Source organism: Parasteatoda tepidariorum, chromosome 5 (genome assembly GCF_043381705.1).
Source record: "Parasteatoda tepidariorum isolate YZ-2023 chromosome 5, CAS_Ptep_4.0, whole genome shotgun sequence".
NCBI classification, from domain to species: domain Eukaryota; kingdom Metazoa; phylum Arthropoda; class Arachnida; order Araneae; family Theridiidae; genus Parasteatoda; species Parasteatoda tepidariorum.
In genome coordinates this window covers 39,479,432-39,497,871 of record NC_092208.1, presented here as the reverse complement: position 1 = coordinate 39,497,871, position 18,440 = coordinate 39,479,432, and the positions used below count along the sequence as shown (strand labels likewise).

The following is an 18,440-nucleotide window of genomic DNA, read 5'->3' as shown; positions in this document are numbered from 1 at the left end:
GTTGCACCCACTCAATAAAGTTTCTTAACTCATCCTGGTTGAGGTGTAGATCCTTTTTCCATGGTGGTTAGAGCATCCTCTTATGATCCCAGAGATCCTTGCTTCAAACCCTGCCAGCAGTCGACAAACCTCTCTCAAATATTTAGCAAATGTTATCGATTAAAATTTATTAATAATTAAATCAATAAAATTTCGAGTTAGGTCCAAAATGTTTGTTCTTGACACCACTACAAATCATATACAAATGCTATATTGAATTCAGAGGGCTCAATTATGAGAAGCTGAGACCCTAGTCAGTAAAAGTTTAAGGGGCCTCAACATTTTCACTGACTAAAAAATCTTATTACTTTTATTTCAATTAAAATTTCAAAAGTTTAGTTTAGTGTTCACAGACTGCTGCCATTTTGATAGACATCGATGTAAAACGTGCCGTCTTCTTATATGATCTGGCATTTGAGTGGAAACTCTTAAAATATTTCTCTGATGACTTGAAATCAATATAAACTTCAAAGTTGCAAAAGTTAGAGATAGAACGATAAGAAAAATGGAAATTTTTGTTTCTATCAGCTGCTTATTTCTTCAGTGGTATCTTTTTCTCATAGCTAAAAATTAAGTGCAAAGTATTATATAATTATATAAATTTTAAAATGATTTTCAGGATGATCTTTAATCATATAATAAATTTTTCTGGAAAAAATATTGCATTTGGAAAGAGTTATTAAAGTATGGATTTCTACAAAATGTTTTATTAACAAGCTGTGTCCTTTTGAACATAAATAGTAATTCACAAATAAATTAAAAACGAACAGCACATATTTGCACAATAAAATCTAAGAAATCATCATATACTATAATTAATTAATTATTAAATTTAAAACATTAACGAGACTTGCCAATTTTCATTTTTGCGAAAATAAATGTATAATTAAAAACTAGAATTCAACACAAAAATAAAATAAAATAAAAGTATAATATAGATTGGCGAGTGCAATGATTGAATACGCCCTCTAACTGGGTGGGTATTTTCAGATTACTATTTACTAAGTTTTCATTCAGTTCTATCAGAATCATTGATGTAGTAGGACGATTTTTTTCAACAGCAAATAAGAAGCAAAACTTCTCTAAGGAAAAGGCAGAAGAACTTGAAAAAATGACACAGAACATTGGTAAATGATTCTGAAACAGAACGCGCCAAACATTTGAAGAGCAATTTCTCAATATTTTTTTCCCTTTCTAATATCAGCAAACTTGCAATCGATGGCGTCCGATTTCGTGATCGCGTACTGTTACAGATGTATGATGTATGTATTACTGTAAAATAAATTTTTTTGTCTGTAATTCATTATAAATTAAAGTGAAGTTATTTAAGTCCACACACATTGCTTACTTCATTTCAATGAATAAATGTTATTTCAGAACGTGCAGAACTGTAAAAGTTATATGGTATTCTTCTTATTTATAGAATAGGTTATATTTCTATATCTATGTAACTCGGAGAACAACAATAAATAATCATCCAAATCACTTGAAATAGTATCATTTGTGTTGATCATTAATAAATTTTAATCGTTTACTTGGTAAATATTTTAATTTCGAATGATTAATTTCAACTAGAACTTCGTTCTGTTTTTAAGTTACATATTGAAATTGATATCGAGATCTTACAATTATAAAATATTATTGTGTGGTATGTCATCTGAGATTAATGAAGAGATAACCTATGCATATATTATTTGAGAACAAAATTTTTCATTTAATTTTCATTTTGATTTCAAAGAACATTTCATTTTGGAATCCTCCGGATTTATAAAGCATGTAAGTGTTATGAATTTACTTGTTAATAACTTGTTTCCTAATTTGATGATAGTTTTCTACAGATTGATTTCCTACATCTGATTAAAAACTTTAAAACTGAAAAAAGAAGAAAAAAAATTATTTCAATATGAGGAATTTATAGGATCGTTCTTTTTTTATTTTTTTATTAATTTTTTCATTTTAAGCATTTTTTATTTAGAGTTTTTTAATTTTTAGATAACAATTTCTTAGCGAAACTTTAAATTTTTTGATAAAAATTGTTGAATTTTTTTTTTTTAAATTAAGTGATGTAACATTATTTGTTTCTGTATATTTTTACATATTTTATTGTTTGAAGTAATATGAATCAGAAAAGTATGGAATGTAAAGTTTAAATAAACCTTTCATATTAGATCATTAAATTTAGCAGAGTTATTTCGCAAACATTAGGTTTTAACTCGAATAAGAACATAAGATACTTATTTTTTTCTGTTTATTTGCAAATATTTTTCCAATCTGTTTTGGATGTTCCTTTTCTAAGAAAAAAAAATAGATTCCATTTTGTTTTTGCATGCATAAGAAAGATTATCGAACATTTTTCTTTTTTAAATTTAATAAGCTACAATAATGAAGAAACGTTATCATGCCACACTGAAGAAATCTGCAGTGCAATTGATGATCGCGCTGTTCCGCTTGCAGTCATTCGTCTCAAATAACAACGCCCTCTATAGATCGTTGCGTTCGCGAATTGCTTTTTGAACATCGTTGAAATGTTTGAAACATCGTCTGCTAAAAATAAATTTATTTACAAGAAAAATGAAACTTTATCGAAAAATATCGTTTTCTGTTATTGTTATTCATTTATAAAACAAAATAGAAATGGAGAAACAAGAATGGCGGGAAGCATTTCAACGGCAACCTACATATTATATATTTTTTGATTTGACTCCGCCAATGTCAATAAGCAATATAACTACTATTTGTCAGGTTTTGCAAGATACCACAATCTTGGTAATATCAATGAAAGGTTCTTCTCGATTTTCGGTCTTAGGCGTTTATGTTTTGTCTGGTAGAACAAAATGTATTTTTCCCTTTCAATCTCTTAAACAGAATTACACAAAATTTCAGTTTTCTTTAGAATGCATGAAAAGTACTCATACTTTATTTACTGGGTCAGAGACGTTTGAAACTAGTGATTTATCTACATGCCTACAGCATGCTATACAGCAATATGAAACATATTTTCAGGTAAGTAGTGAATTTTAAATTTATCTTATTGTAAATTTTTGTACATTATCAATTCTGTACTCACAAGGCAAAAATGATTTCGAACATCATTTTTGTTCATGAATGAAAGACAAAATCAAAAATTTTAATTTTAAATGTTCTGTTGAGTTTTATTGTAAATAAATGTTGAAATTTCAAAGTAAATACTTCTTCTTTTAAAGTTTTAAATCATAAAATGACATACTGAAGTATTTGTTAAAAATAATTATGCTCTAAAAACTGCTAATTTTTTTCTTCTTACAAACACCTTTTTAAAGTATTCATAGATATTATATTTTTGAAGCCATAAAAAAGAAACCTATTTTACCCTTAAAATGTGTTTTAATACAATGCATGTAAACTTAATAGAATGCTAATTGAAAATTCTTCCAGATTAAAAAGAGAGTGTTTATGAATGCTTCTCTTGTACAGCAGAAAGTCACAAAATATAATGAAAAAAAGATTGTAAATAAGGTCATTTGGAGAATTAGATAATCTTTTCTTGTACATATTTATAAATCTTATTTATTTGTATATATTTTAAATTATAAATCATGCTTAATTTCAAATCGATTTGATATTATGTAATGCAGTATTATGTTCATCAGCTTGGAATAAAATATTTTGCTTAAAGGAATAATAATACAAATTTTAACTTGTTTGCTTACACACTCGCCAAACCCTGGAATTGCTTTTAAAATACCTTCCGGATCTATCGTTTTGCTCGCTCACTGGATACTTGTCTATTTTATTTAGTTTTATATGAATGGTGGTACTCTTTTTTAAAAGAAGTTCTACAAATATGAAACATATACATCCCGTTATAGACTTGATTTATACACATTTCGGTATTATTCCGTTTCCGTAAAAAAAGCTTTTAGCACAGTACATACATTTGCATATTAGGTGCCTATTATCACATTATCAGTTGTACTTATTACCCCAATGAGCTAAGCAGAAAACCGTAGTGGATCAGGGGCAGCAGCCTTTGCCCCTCAATGAGCAATGTCCGCAAAGAAGTCCAAAAATATGATTAACATTGAGAAATTTTTTTTTTAATTTTTTTCAAACGTTATAATTCAGTCTGGGCATTTTGCATGAAGTTTGAATTCTTACTAACACTTTCATCTTTTATAAATATGTTTCTTTGTTTTAAAGGAAGTTTTTTCTTTTAAATAAAGCTCGCTTTCTTTAAATAATTTTAATAGTAAAGTATAGTTTAATTGAAAACTTTTTTCACAAGAAAATTAAAAACTAGTTTTGAATTTTAATATGAATTATTTGTATATTTTCTTGTGAAATCGAATTAAACGTCCATAATATTTATAAGACTTTAAAATTTTGGCAGATTTATTTATATTAGTCTTTAAACGAATGTAGCTAAATAATATAATATACCAAAATCAAAAAAAAAAAAAAAAAAAAAAAAAAAAGAAGAAAGAAAGAAAAAGTCACTATAGAAATTTTAACTGAACATTCAATAAATTCTGCGATGTAGTAAAGAAAAAAAAAGTCTGATGTTATACACCATATAAAAATGATATTTTAAGAATTCAGTGAACAGTAAAAAATTCATGACATCGGAATTTAAACGATTCCTGATTAAGTGCAGCCTTATCCTGTAACAATATGCTTTCAACTGATATAAAATTTTGCAACGTCACACAGTTTTATAAAACAAATGATGAGAAAATTTACACGAATTCTCGGAAAAAAAGCATAACTTTTAGCATAAAATGGTATGTTAACGCCTGTGAATAAATGTGGTAATCGTTTCTTTGTTCCTTCGTGCAATTATTTTTGTCTCTTCTAATTTTTTTAAACTTTTTAATTCTTTGTTTTAAAACTTTTTTTTCTTGTAGGGAGCAGTATTAAATAAAGAAGAATGGCCCCAACTGCAAGTGGTGTTTTTCACCGCTCAACCTCTACAGAGATTCACTAAACAAGTCAAAGAGTCCCTTCAAAGCATAGAACTAGGATACATTAGAAAAGTCAATGTAAGTCAAAAGACCAGAAATTCGAAGAAAAATTTTCCGCAAGATGGATATATTTCACACGCAAGAGTTCGAATTTAATTTTGCATTTATATTAATTACTAGTTACCACACTGTTAAAAATTCCAGATCAAATTACGGTATAAAATATCGGCATTTTGTGTGTGCGTCCTCGAAATCAATTTTTACTCGCAAAATATTAAATCTCTCAAATTTTAAGGTAAGGCCGCATTGTCGTATGAAATAATGCTTTTTTGCGATTACTATGCTATTTTCATAACTGCTGTCAGTTTGCGTCAGTTATTCATGATTGTTCGGTCAAGTTTAGTCTATCTATAACCAGCGCTTTCTATGCTTATTCTGAAAATGACGCAAAGCGTCAGTAGGGAGAAAAGCCACAGTTTTCTGAAAATGGAAAGCGTTTGTAGTCTAAATTTTTAATATTTAAAAACTTACTACCATTCCGCATTATTTAAAAAAATAAAATAAATAATAAAAATTTGAAAATGCTTAATGACAAGCAATTTAAAAAATTNGGAATGAGGTTGATGATTTTCATCTAGGGGGAAAAATGTCACAAAATTAATAATTTTTAAAAAAATTTAATAATTTTTAAAATATTTAAGTTATTTGTTCATTCCAAAGCCCAGACAAAACTTCAGGCCAAGATGGTAAATAAAATTTTAAGTTATAGCTTAGCTTTAAGTGTTAAGATACTTAAACTGTGACTATTTTAACTTCCTCGGTGAAAAATCTTCGAAAAACCGTGGTATATGGAGTGCTTCCGTAATTTTAAAGTAATTATTAGTGTAATAATCATGGTATATCAATTTTTTCATTCCGTAACATGATCCGGTATAAATCTACTCTGTATGGAAAACGTACCGGTGTGAGTACCGGTGCTTTTTACCGTAATTTGATTCATAATTTTTAACAGCGTAATGCCTAGCGCTAAAACCTTTAATCAGCTGGTAAGTCAAAAATATATAAAAAATTTGTGAAATGTATAAGAAGACATCTGTTAGTTAAAGTTCGTGCCGTTATTTCTAAGCAGTTTTATTATGTTAATAAAAATTTTCAACAATAAAATTTTATTGGAATTGTAAATCCTTAATCCTTAGATTATTCAGACGTGAAATGTTTACAAGAGTAGAATATTTTAGAGAAAAATATTTTTGCCTACTATTAATTTATCTGCAAAATATTTTTTTTTTCCATTCACCATTGAATAATATTAATTTAATTCTAAGATGAACTACTTTTTCCTCTGTAATTCTTGTTTTACAACAGCGAAACAATGCTTGCTAAGAGTTCTGTATATTAATATGAGAATTTTATCTTAATTTTGGAGAAGGGAGAATTTTCTGTTCATTTTATTTATTATTTTTATTAATTTATTTTTTTCTTTATTTTTTTCTTTGGCTTGAACAGGTGATCATGCTTAGAAATCGTCTATTTCATACTTCAATGACTAGCAGTGAATCGAAAAGTGAAACTCAGTCTCATAGTTCTCAAAATATATTTGACAATGATGTAGAAAATACTATAAACAGTCTTTTACATGCTATCGAAGTAAGTATAAAGCACAAACTCGATTTACATTCATATTTACTTTGAGAAAATAATTTTTATGAATATAATGATCATATTTATTCGCTTACAATGTTCTAAAAAAGGTGAAACTCCTGAATCATTTTTGATATAATTATCAGATTTTCACACACAAAGCCTTAATTCTAACAGTAACAGGCCTAACCTTAAATATGCTAAGTAGTTAAAGCAGACAATATTTTGTGTTATGAAATAGACTTTTTTTTATGGCAGATTTGATTTCTTGGTTTAGATTCCCCAAAAGGGGAATGTGATAGACTGGAAAATAATGTCCCAATAATTAAGGTAAGAGAGCGATCGAAGGTTTGAGCCGTCTTCATCTCTACATAGAAAAATCAGTTCCCCTTTACATTATTTAGCTACACTGTATTGGGAAGAAACCTTTACCTAGATAAGCCATAGATCACTATTGGATTAAAATGGTTTTAATCGAATTTATGTATTTAAATAACCAACTCACAATTATATATTTAAAATATTATAAAAGTATGCTTTGCTATCAGACTGAAAAACGCTGTAAACGGAAGAAATACTCATTCAGTAAAGCCCATTCACGTGATCACCACATCTTTAAACGTTTTAACTAAATTTAAATTTTTAAATGATCAAGTCACAATTTTATATTAAAGAGTTATAAGAACTTGCAAGCCTGTTTTTTTTTTTTTAAATTTTATTTTATGGGTAACACTTTTTATTTGCATGAGTTTGGAAAACTTAGTTAAACGGAAGTGACGCACACTAATTCATTTCCGGCAGCTCATCTATGATTCACAATCCTTAAATTAATTATTTAACACTAGAAAGACGGATAATTAGTATATACCTATATTGCCCAAAAGCTGTCAAAATGACTGGATTATGAATGCGTAAATAAATTTGTTTAAAATTAATTTTTTACATATTTCATATTATTTACAGTTATATAACAAGTTATTAGTAAATATTAACAATAAAAAAGTTATATGTTTTAAAAAAAGTCACAAAATTCTAAGAAATTGCGTCATTATATACATCATTGTTTTTCTAATTGAAATTAAAAGCAGTCGAAATGACTTACGTTGACAATCTAGTGTTAAATAAAATGCACTAATCGAAAAAAAAAATTACTTAATAAATGTTGCAAACATCCTTTATTAGAAAAAAGAGCATTTGAATTATAACCTAGTAACGCTCCTGTAGCTAAATGCGATTTCGAAAAATTTAAATATACCCCGTTATCATAAATTAGTACACAACTTGCATTTTCAAGGGGCAAAGGTATTGCATGCTGCGCAAATTCTTTTTATAAGCAAATATTTGAATTATGACTAATGAGAAACATAATAAACTAAATTCAATTTCTTCGTAAAGTTTAAGTGTTTTTTTTTTAATTGCTTTATATTCACTAGATATATTTAAGGGCTTAATAATGTAGGAATTTTCCATATATGCAACAGCAGATTCTCAAATAATTACTAAAACTGTCCGTTATGTAGGCTTGTACTTCTCCCGATATGTCCTATTTTACATAAAAAATATTATTTCAGATTGGTATAATGAATAAAATTTTTAAGCTGCTGATATATATTACAGACACCTTGTAAAAATTAAGTTAAAAGCTACTAATATTAAGGAACACAAATTAACGGAGAAATAAAGCTTTTCAAATTCAGACCCACTATTGAAATCAATAACAGCAAGGGAGGAATGAAAAAAAATTATATATTTATTTCTAATGCCAACCACATTTGGCAATTATACTGTGCTGTGGTACTTATCGGGTGGTATTGTTGATCTCTTTTTCGAGGACATCACATGGGTGGATCAACGTCACCCCCAACAAAAGAAAGACAGAACAGAGAGAGAGAGCGAAATACATCCAATGCCCTCAGCGGGATTCGAAACCGGGATCTTTATGACCTGAGGTCAGCTCCTTGACCACCGTAAAACTGGTCGATAACAAATTGGTTTGTAAATGAAGCGGAAAAGATAGCTTCTTGCGAAAGACGGATGTATTTCAGTTCCTCCAGATAAATAAATTGATTTTTGATGAATTTTATTCCTCCTGTGCTCTTCTTAACCGCATTAATTATTAGTTAGATTTTTTAAACCTGTTTTCATTTCACTTAAATATTAACTACGAGAATATGATGATATCTAAATAGTTTCTGGCTTGATGGAAAAACCAAAAATCTCTGTATTTCTTACCGCAGTGCTTTGGTAGTTATTTTGGTAAAATTAATAACAAAATATGGTTTAATAATGGTAACTGGTAAACATAGTAACATAGTAAAAATTAGCAATTTTATCACGATACATTAGAGCATGGCATAAAACTCACTTATTCAATAAAATTTATATTTCAGATTTGAATTTTTTACTAAATATGTGGTACTAAAAATTATCATTTTGAAAACCAGAATTTCAGATATTTTTCCATTTATAAAAATAAAAATTACCAATTGAATAATTTAAATATCGTTTATTTTGGTTCTATTAACAAGAATTACGTTTTTTTTTTGTACCAGAAATGTCATTACCTTACAGTACGGTAAATCTGCCAAAACTTCCTTCTCTGTGTAATGCACAGATTTTTCATTAGCTTAATTTTTGATAAGGATTTAAAAAAAAACTGATGTCTGTCAGCTGTTTTACCATATTGTTTTTACTTGACTTCAAAACCTGAGATTTTTTTTATTCCTTTTCCTAACAGGTCGATGCTAACTCTTATCAACTAGAAAATGTAATGAAATGCTGGCTCCATGACTGCAGTACAGACTCTGATCACTTACGGATTGTTGTTGACAAATACAACTTACGCTGTGACCTCAAGGAATGTTTTCTGAATATCGATTCATTTCCTGTGCATGGACACTTTAGCATCGCCGTAGATTCAACTTATTCGAATCAAGTTGGACGAGCAAATCCTGTTTCAAAACAAAACTTCATTTCTAAAGTGCCTGTGCTTACTTTGGAGGCAGTAGCCGTTGTTCGTAGAGAAGGTCTTTGCGAATCTCTTCTTTTTGGACATCCCTTTATAGCAAGTATGTCCATTTTTTATGGAGAGTTGTATGTCTCCTCAACCCATATTAAAGAGGCTAACTACGATGCATTTTTCTAAGAAACAACTAACTCTGCTGGTTATAAAGCACTCTAAAATAATAATAATAATAATTTATTCTTGTATAATATATACTTTAACATATGGTATTTTTTTCTTTCTAAGTCGGAAACATTTAGCTTTACATTTTGACAGTAGTATGTGACATATTTTTCAGCAAACTATAAAATTTAATACTGAACACATACAACGGTTTTATAAAAATATTTAATTCAGGCAATGTAAAATTAATATTAAAATTATTTCATTCAAAAAGTACATTAAACCTAAGTCTTCCTTTCGTTACATTGTATGATTTAATTATTAAAAAAATAATTTAATTTATTTCATAATATAGTTTAGATTATAATTCAATTGATATTGAAAAAATATTTTATTAGTACTTATGAAGAGATGTAATAGATATTGAATTTAAGTAAATTTTATAGTTAAAATCCCCCCCCCCCATCTTTATTTCATAGAAATATCAATATTTCAATATTTTGTTTTAATTTAGTAGTTTTATTGAAATACTACATATTTCCCGACTATATAAATGCTTTTGCTTTTATAATTATATGTATGCACTTAGAAAAAACGTGATAAAAACTACCGGAATATGGTAAAATTTACCGGATTTCTTTCGTTATGGGAATACCAGAAGCTCATTAATTTTTACTGAAAGGCTTTGTTAATGATTTAAGTAAAATTAGCAATGAAATATAGTTTTATAATGAGTGATAAAATTTGGTAAATGAGACAAAATTTAGTAATTTTCTTCGAGCATGACCATTTATTAAAAAAACCATTTGACAAAAACGTTTTATTTGGTAAACTTTACTTTTCAGCTTTCTATTTTTGGCAAGATGTGTGGTAATGTAAACAACAATTTTTAAAACCAGAATTTCCTATAATTAATCACCACTGTATGAATGGAAAAATTACCAAAAAGAATGGTTTAAATACTGGATATTTTGGTTTTATTAACCAGAACTATGATATTCTTTACAAAAAATGCCATTATGATACAGTTCCGTAACTTTACTAGGATTTTTTTCTCCGTGTCAGACATAGAGCTAATTTGTAGTTTAACATGTTTCAAAAATAAATGTTTTAATTTCAGAGGATATCTGCATGTGACGTAGTGTGGGTATTTCGAAACTGATTGGTTGTTGAAACGCGACATTTGTTTACGTCAGCAACTGTTATTTCTATTCCATTTCGAGTAAGTCGAGCCCGTTACGTATCAATTATCTTAAGTGGCGCATTCTACATTCCTTTACAATGATTATTTCATAAATATTTCAGTTCTTTCACAATACCTCTTACTTAACACAAAGACCGTCACGAAGTCATGTAGAACATAAACAAACTAATTATGCGTCGAAGTTGCCAGGTACACAAAGCAAAAATATGTCACAGCTACAACAAAATACAAAAACAAATAATAAATCTAAGTTAAGTAAATCACGTAAAAGAGAAATAATGAATTCTATTTACGATAGGGCATTGTATTCAATTAACTTCACGTTAATTAACATTCTAACTTACGAAAAGAATCTTAGCTCAACTTAAACACGCTATTTTGCTTATCAACAACCAGCCATGATCTTCTTTTTCTCAAAGTGCAAGTACCCAATTAATATCATTAAAAATGAGTTTTCCTATTTTAGCTGCCACTCAGTGTTGGAAACTGGATTGGGACGAATTAGAAAGATGTGAGCAAGAATTCACAGCTATTGTTAACTACTTGTACGAAAAAAATATGGTTTTATTAACCAAGAAGCGCATAAATCTATCTGGAACTACAGATAAAGTGATACCAGCTGGCCACTTTGTGCTTTTTCCATCTAAAAATGCACTGCTCGTGAAATCCGTTGTCACCCAGGAATTATTACTTCCACTAACTCTATCTGACTCAAATGCAATTCCTGAAGAGCTGACGCTGGTAAATTTTCCCACTTCACTTTACTTCCTTAAAAAAATATCTTTAACATATATTTTTAAAATATTCATTTAATGTTAGATTTGAGTATATGCTAATTTTTAAATTAACGCCTGCACTGTTAAAATTCTTATAATTTTTTTTTTCAGTTTTACTTTATCAGTCGTAGTTTTTATAAAATCGTAGTTATTTAATATGGCATGAACTTTACAATGAAATGTAAAATTTGCATTGAAGAATAAAAAAGGCGTAAATTGCGAGTACCAATTACGAACTTGAAAAAAAAGTGTAAATAAATAAGTTGCATTGAATTAATAACATCAGAAATTTTTTTTCATCCGTTGAATGAGATTTTTTTAATGGATTTTGGGTATTTTTACATCACTGATTTCAAATCTGCAATCGGTCTCTCCAGGGTAAATCTAAGAATAAATCTTAGGCTAAATGTATAAGTTTAAAATCTATATTTATGACAGGGCCGCGTAGTTGTTGTGACAAATATTTGGGGGAGTTAGGACACATCAGAAGAAGAAGAATTGCATAAAACTTATACCCGGAAATGTCATCATACGCCGTTAGGGGAGCTTCCTTTTAATGAGCTGTTCTATGTATTTCTGTGCAGGCCATAATAGGGAAGCGACCCTTGCCTCTTACACCGACGTTTCCACAAATGGGTCCATATGCAATTTTAATCCTAATGATATGATCTAACTCTTCTAGAAGTTTATTAAAACATTTTATACGACCCCTATTAAATATAAGGACTTTAAAATTGCTTATTTCGACAAAAAACTAGATCAACATTGTCTTTTAAAAATATTTGTAACTTTAGAAGCAAAACTTATTTTCGATGTGAAATCCCCCCCCGAATTAGGTATGATCAAGTATTTGTATAAATTAAACAAAACATTTGTTCCCCAGTGTAATTAATAGAAAAAAGGTGAATTTTCTTTTTAAAAAAATTATTTATAATTATAATATTCAACTAGATATAATTATTTATAATAATAATATCTAGTTGAATGCAAATTTTCCCTTCATATTTAGAAACATTTTTGAATAACTCCATTGCAAAGCAGCTTTTGTCGAATTATGCAAATACATAATTATTTTGACTTTTCGGTGGATCAATTGCAGAAAATATATTTACGTTTTGACTTTGAGCACGTCAACTGATCAAGATTAAAACTATCTGGAATTCCTTCGACAAGTTTTAATATATCGAAACAAAAAACAAGTTAAAATTCATGTGTTGAAATTGATATTAAAGGAATTAGCTTGGATGTTGCTTGATTTAAGGAAGATTGAGAAAGTTTATTAGTCAGTGTTAAGTTGAAACAAAAATGTAAGATTGGAAAACGGTACTATGCATGCATTATTTAAATTATTGTTGGAACAAATATCACTTTTACAGAACGAGGGGGTGTTTCATGGCTGTTATGGAAAACATATTACTTTTAGATCTGTCATTAGTTTCAACATGTTTAGCTAATAAATAAATGTTCTTTTAAACAGACTATATACCGTGTTGGTATGTTTTCAATAAAGTAAAAGCTAAAACTACAGTTAAAGAATCTTAATCTTAAAAAAAAAATATGTTTAAGCATGAAAATGTAATAAAATTTATTGGTATCCAGTTAATTAATTTTTCTATGCAGGAAGTCAAGGAATCCATGGAGAAGCTAGAGAAAAGAGATGTATACAATCCTGTGAGCGTGAATTCCGGACTTTATCGATATCTCTTGTCATTTTTCTCTAAAAACAAATCTAAAGCATCTACAAGTTTTGTGGTGCCAATTATAAACAAAGACGAGGTAAATAACATTATATATTTATAAATTTGCACACTTCAAGATAAGCACGAGTTTTCAAATAGTTTCAGGTTTCCAAATTTAGGGTATTCAATTTTATGTGATGTTATAACCGACGTTGAACAGCTGACACAATTCTGAGTTTGCGACTGGCAATTTTCACCTCCGTAGCCTTGCAATTTTGCACCCAATATAGAAGACAAGGAAACTCCTGGATCGAGCATTTGGATAAAATAGCCTTCGTGGAGGACGTTTTGATTAAACTAACCAGCATTTACGTTACATGGAGAGGAAAACCTTCCATGGTTACCTCGAAGGCAAGGGGACTCCAACACATGATCTATTTACCTCTGAGGATATTTTACTTCTATACTGTGGTCGGTGAGAGTCGGGAACAGAATTCGTATCAACCAACCACCGCTGGGATTCGAACCTGGATCACCTCATTGGGTGCTCTATCTCCTGAGTCACTGCGGCTCAAGGGCATTGAATTGCAAAACCTGCTAATTGCACATTTGGGAAAAAAACTAGTGAAATATGTTATGGTATGAAGTTTTTTCTCAGTTTTAAAATTGAGCCTGTTTCAATTTTATTCCATATTTAAAAAAACAAACATATTAAACCCATATTAAAAATTTAAAAAAAAAGGAAAACCTTCACAAAACGCTATATAGTACGTGTGGGGCTAGTCGTAGTTATAGAACATGTCAACCGTCATCTATGAAAAGGTATCCCATCATAGAATCAAGTTAACACGTCTTATATACTAGTGAACTGTAATTTTAATTTTGTAGTGGTAGATACCCCACAGAACTCCCCCACCAGAATTATATCTGTGACTGAATTCGATGAACGGATACCACTAGTTGATTCATTGCTGTTTTGTGAGAAGCCGGGAGAGCTGTATTAAGATCACCGTACTTTCTGAGTGCTGGATGTGAGAGGTGTATTAACTTCACGGTCGTAGTCGCTCCGGTGTTGCAGTTAGCAGTCGAGTGTATGCAAGCTGACGTTGTGCGTAATCGTGATGAGACTGAGTAGCAACAGTGCGAGGAGGTGGACAATGTCGCAGTCACAAGTAGCAAGTCAACTGTTCAATGTGGACCATTCATCGAAGTAGGCGTTTCCAGATCGAAGTGGGCGTTACTGTCAAGATAGGCGTGTTCATATCGAAGTGGGCGTTACTGCCAAGGTAGGCATGTTCACAACACGGCCGGGTCACCAATGTGGGGCTGGTAGCTATCGACAATGTCCACCTTCATCTATGAAAAGGTACCCCAACATAGAATCGAGTTAACATGTCTTATATACTAGAGAATTGTAGTTGTAATTTTGTAGTGGTAGATACGCTACAGTACTCCCCCACCAGAATTATATCTGTGATAGAATTCGATGAACGGATACCACTAGTTGATTCATTGCTGTTTTATGAGAAGCCGGGGGAGCTGTATTAAGATCACCGTACTTTTTTGAGTGCTGAATGTGAGAGGTGTATTAACTTAGTCACTCCTGTATTGCCGTTAGCAGTCGCAGTCTTCGATCCAATACTCGATCCTTCTACCTCGGCTTTTCATGCTATCTCAGCTGTCGCAACCAACAGCCTCTACAGTACGATTCGCAGGTACACGTTACGTGACATTAGCAAATTGATAGCAGTTTAATCAAATAATATTTTTTAAATATGTATCAACACCTGAAATATATTTGTACCAAATGAGAATACATTGAAAAAAAAAATCCTAGTTATTAAAACCTTAAGTTTTAAAAGAAATTATAGTACTTGATTGTCCGTGACGCGGGACAGTAAAATATTTTTAAAAATCAAATATTTTAAATGGAATTCATGTCGCACCCATTGTCGTAATAAATTCTGATTCCCAAGTTCCGTCAAAACACGTTTAACACGTTTTTTTTTTAATTTTTCTTACTTTTTTAATTTTTTTCTATCTATGTTAAACTCATTTTGAAATTTATTCACGGATTTTTAAATAAACATTTATTCATTTAATTTTTAGCTACATCAAACCCGTTTAAAATATTTAGTATCTGAACTGGATAAAGTATTTAGTCTCTTGGAAAATNACTATCAATAACTTATTTACATCATCAAAAGTGAAGCAAAATGAAAGTTAATCAAATATTAATTTAAAAATTCGATCAGAATCTTACTTTTTTTTTCTTTTTTAGCTTGAACTGTTTTAATATTTGTTACATAAGAGGGGAAATAATTTTATGGTTAAGAATGTAACAAAAAAGAAATATATATATATATATATATATTTTAATGTAATGCATTTAAATTTTTATGTTCTTAAACTCCGCTATTAAATTCTTTTGAAAATCTTCTTTATTCTTCATAAAGTATTTGTAAGTGCCAAATATTTACCTGTGTAAACATTTAATTTAATAATAGTAATAATATATTTAGTTTCGGTGTTTTATTCGTTATTTGGCGGCCCTCTTCAGTTGAAAAACTGGGGCCATTATAGTCTACCTATGCACGCCACTGCAACATAAAAAGAAAAAAAATACAGAATAATTTATACAGTAAATTTATACTTTTGATTACAAAGAAAAGTGCTTTGTTTCGTTTGATCATAATTAATAGTTCTCGAAATGACGTTTCTGTAACGCTCGATATTGTTTGAAAATTACTGAAAATGAGATAGTAATAAAATCTGAAGAATAAATACACAAAATAAGAATAAATGTCAAAATACACCTAATTGTACATCATAATTGAATTACAATTTGAATGAAAATATTTCTTTGAATGAACTACGAATTATTCTATTAAAATAAACTTTATCCCTTTCTGTACAGCTAACGTTTTGTTTTCAAATCTAATATTATAACAGGAATACCGATCGATCGGGTTTCATTTTATTAATTTAATTCTTGAATATCATTTCTACGTGAAAGTTAATTTCAAAAACTTTGGACTAGAGTTAATCTCTATGCAGCTAATGTTTTGTTATGCTGTTCTTTGTTTGCAGATCACTGACTTTAGCAAAGGAAATTTATAAATAAGTTGTTTATGAAAAATAAGGACATTTTTTTCAAAACTTTTTAGGGTAAAGCAACGTTGAAAAAACGAAGGAAATGTACAGTTGTACCAGTTGCGGAAGTAGCTTCAAATGTTTCTCCGGAACCAAACAATGGAAAGGATTTCATGACAGCGTCGACATTTCTCAAGAAAAAATTCCTCCAGAATATTGTATAAATCGATATAGTTCAATATTAAATTACCTATATAATGTTTACGTCTCGTTCTTTAACTCTTAATAACCATCATGAACTTAAGTATTGTTTTCAATAGTTTTAATGAAAATAAATACTTACTAGTTCAGACAATTTAGTTTATGTTATGAAGAGAGATTTAAAAAGATGTAGTTTATATATATTTCATTTGTATAGCTTAGAAGTTTTAGTTAATTTTTATTGCACATTTTTAAATTTTCACTTCTAAACAGTCGTATAAATGGTTTGATTCAATTGAAAAATACAAAACAATTAAGTTACTAAATATAAAATATTTATTTAAAATTATTTAGTTAGCGCTAAATGTACTGATCAATTAAATGTCCATAATAAATTTTGCAGAAAATGGATATTTATCTAATGTTGGTGCATTTAGTAAGCATTTGTTTGTGAAAAACACAAGGCAATTAAGTTACTAATTATAAAATACTTATTTAAAATTATTTAGTTAGCACTAAATGTACTGATCAATTAAATTTCCATAGTAAATTTTGCAAAAAATGGATATTTATCTAATGTTGGTGCATTTAGTAAGCATTTGTTTTCTTTTTAAACCAACATATACAATGAAACCTGGCTATAATGTAGCTCAGTTATTTAAGAAAAACGTGTTATTTTTCATTTATATTAGAAATAAGCACAAATGTTAAGGCACTTTTAATTAGTTCAGCTCAATAACTAGTTTTGAATTAGAGGATTTTGAGCACAATAGTAGTATATTATCCTCAGGAACACGTAAGATGAAAAAAAAAAAAAAAGATTTAAATTTAGGAACTTCCGAAATTTTGTTTCATCTGTAACAATTTTATTTTGGAAAGTTAAATCTCTCCACAAATATAGATTGCAAAATTATGAGTCATTCTTCTTTACAGTAGTACATTTAAACTCTTTAATTATGAAAATAAGTTAAATTATCAATTTTTAGTAAGTTTCATTCCATTTTCACTAACAGGCAGTTGTTCAATAAAATATTTTTAAAATTAACACTTGCGCCATCCAAGTAATTCTTTTATCTTTCAATGTGTTTATGTAAATGTAAGGGAACTGTGGACTTAAATCTATGCTCTTAGATATTTTTTAACGTGCTTAATCATTATATCATTAGTATTTGTTGCAACATATTAAATAAGATAATGAGCAAATTAGCTTAAATAAGCTAATTTAAGCTTTAGATAAGAAATTAGCTTGGATAAGCTTAGATAATGAACGAATCAATTAACTTATCAATTAATTTAAGGTTTTTCAACATTGGCATATTTGTCATTTTTTACAGGAATTCAGCTGCAAATTAAAAATTCTGGTGTCACGTATGATCAAATTTACCTTATCTAAATACCTTAACATGTCGCTAAATGGAACCTTATTAACGTGCATTTTAAACTTGATTACATGATATTACGGATCAACTCGACAGAAAATATGGTTCAATTTTACTCAGTTTCAGGGTTACAACCAGCTTGCAACCAAATACCAATGATTTAGTTCAAAATTGAATCAAATTCTCTACGAGTGTATAGTTATGAAACTTGAATGGCTTAGAAACATTTTTCTTCTTCCTTTTTTGTTATCATTTATTTGCTTATTTTTTAAGGGGGAATATTTTAAAGATGGTGAATAAAAATTAAAACATTTGACATTAAAACATATTTAACAGGCTATTTTTTTCATTAAAATTATAG

At 29.0% G+C, this 18,440-nt stretch overlaps 1 protein-coding gene across 2 annotated transcripts; it reads left to right on the top strand.

Annotated features, from left to right (window-relative positions):
• Positions 1-2,543: 2,543 nt before the first annotated feature.
• On the top strand, positions 2,544-16,763 carry LOC107444603 (meiosis 1 arrest protein). Of its 2 annotated transcripts, XM_016058815.3 has the most exons (7): positions 2,544-3,042; positions 4,923-5,057; positions 6,486-6,626; positions 9,358-9,688; positions 11,418-11,692; positions 13,348-13,503; positions 16,574-16,763. In XM_016058815.3, the coding sequence occupies exons 1-7, from the start codon at positions 2,674-2,676 to the stop codon at positions 16,721-16,723; spliced, it is 1,557 nt and encodes a 518-aa protein (XP_015914301.2). In that variant the 5' UTR covers positions 2,544-2,673; the 3' UTR covers positions 16,724-16,763. The 2 variants fall into 2 exon arrangements, with proteins under 2 accessions (XP_015914301.2, XP_042897025.1); XM_043041091.2 differs by lacking the exon at positions 6,486-6,626.
• Positions 16,764-18,440: the final 1,677 nt, after the last annotated feature.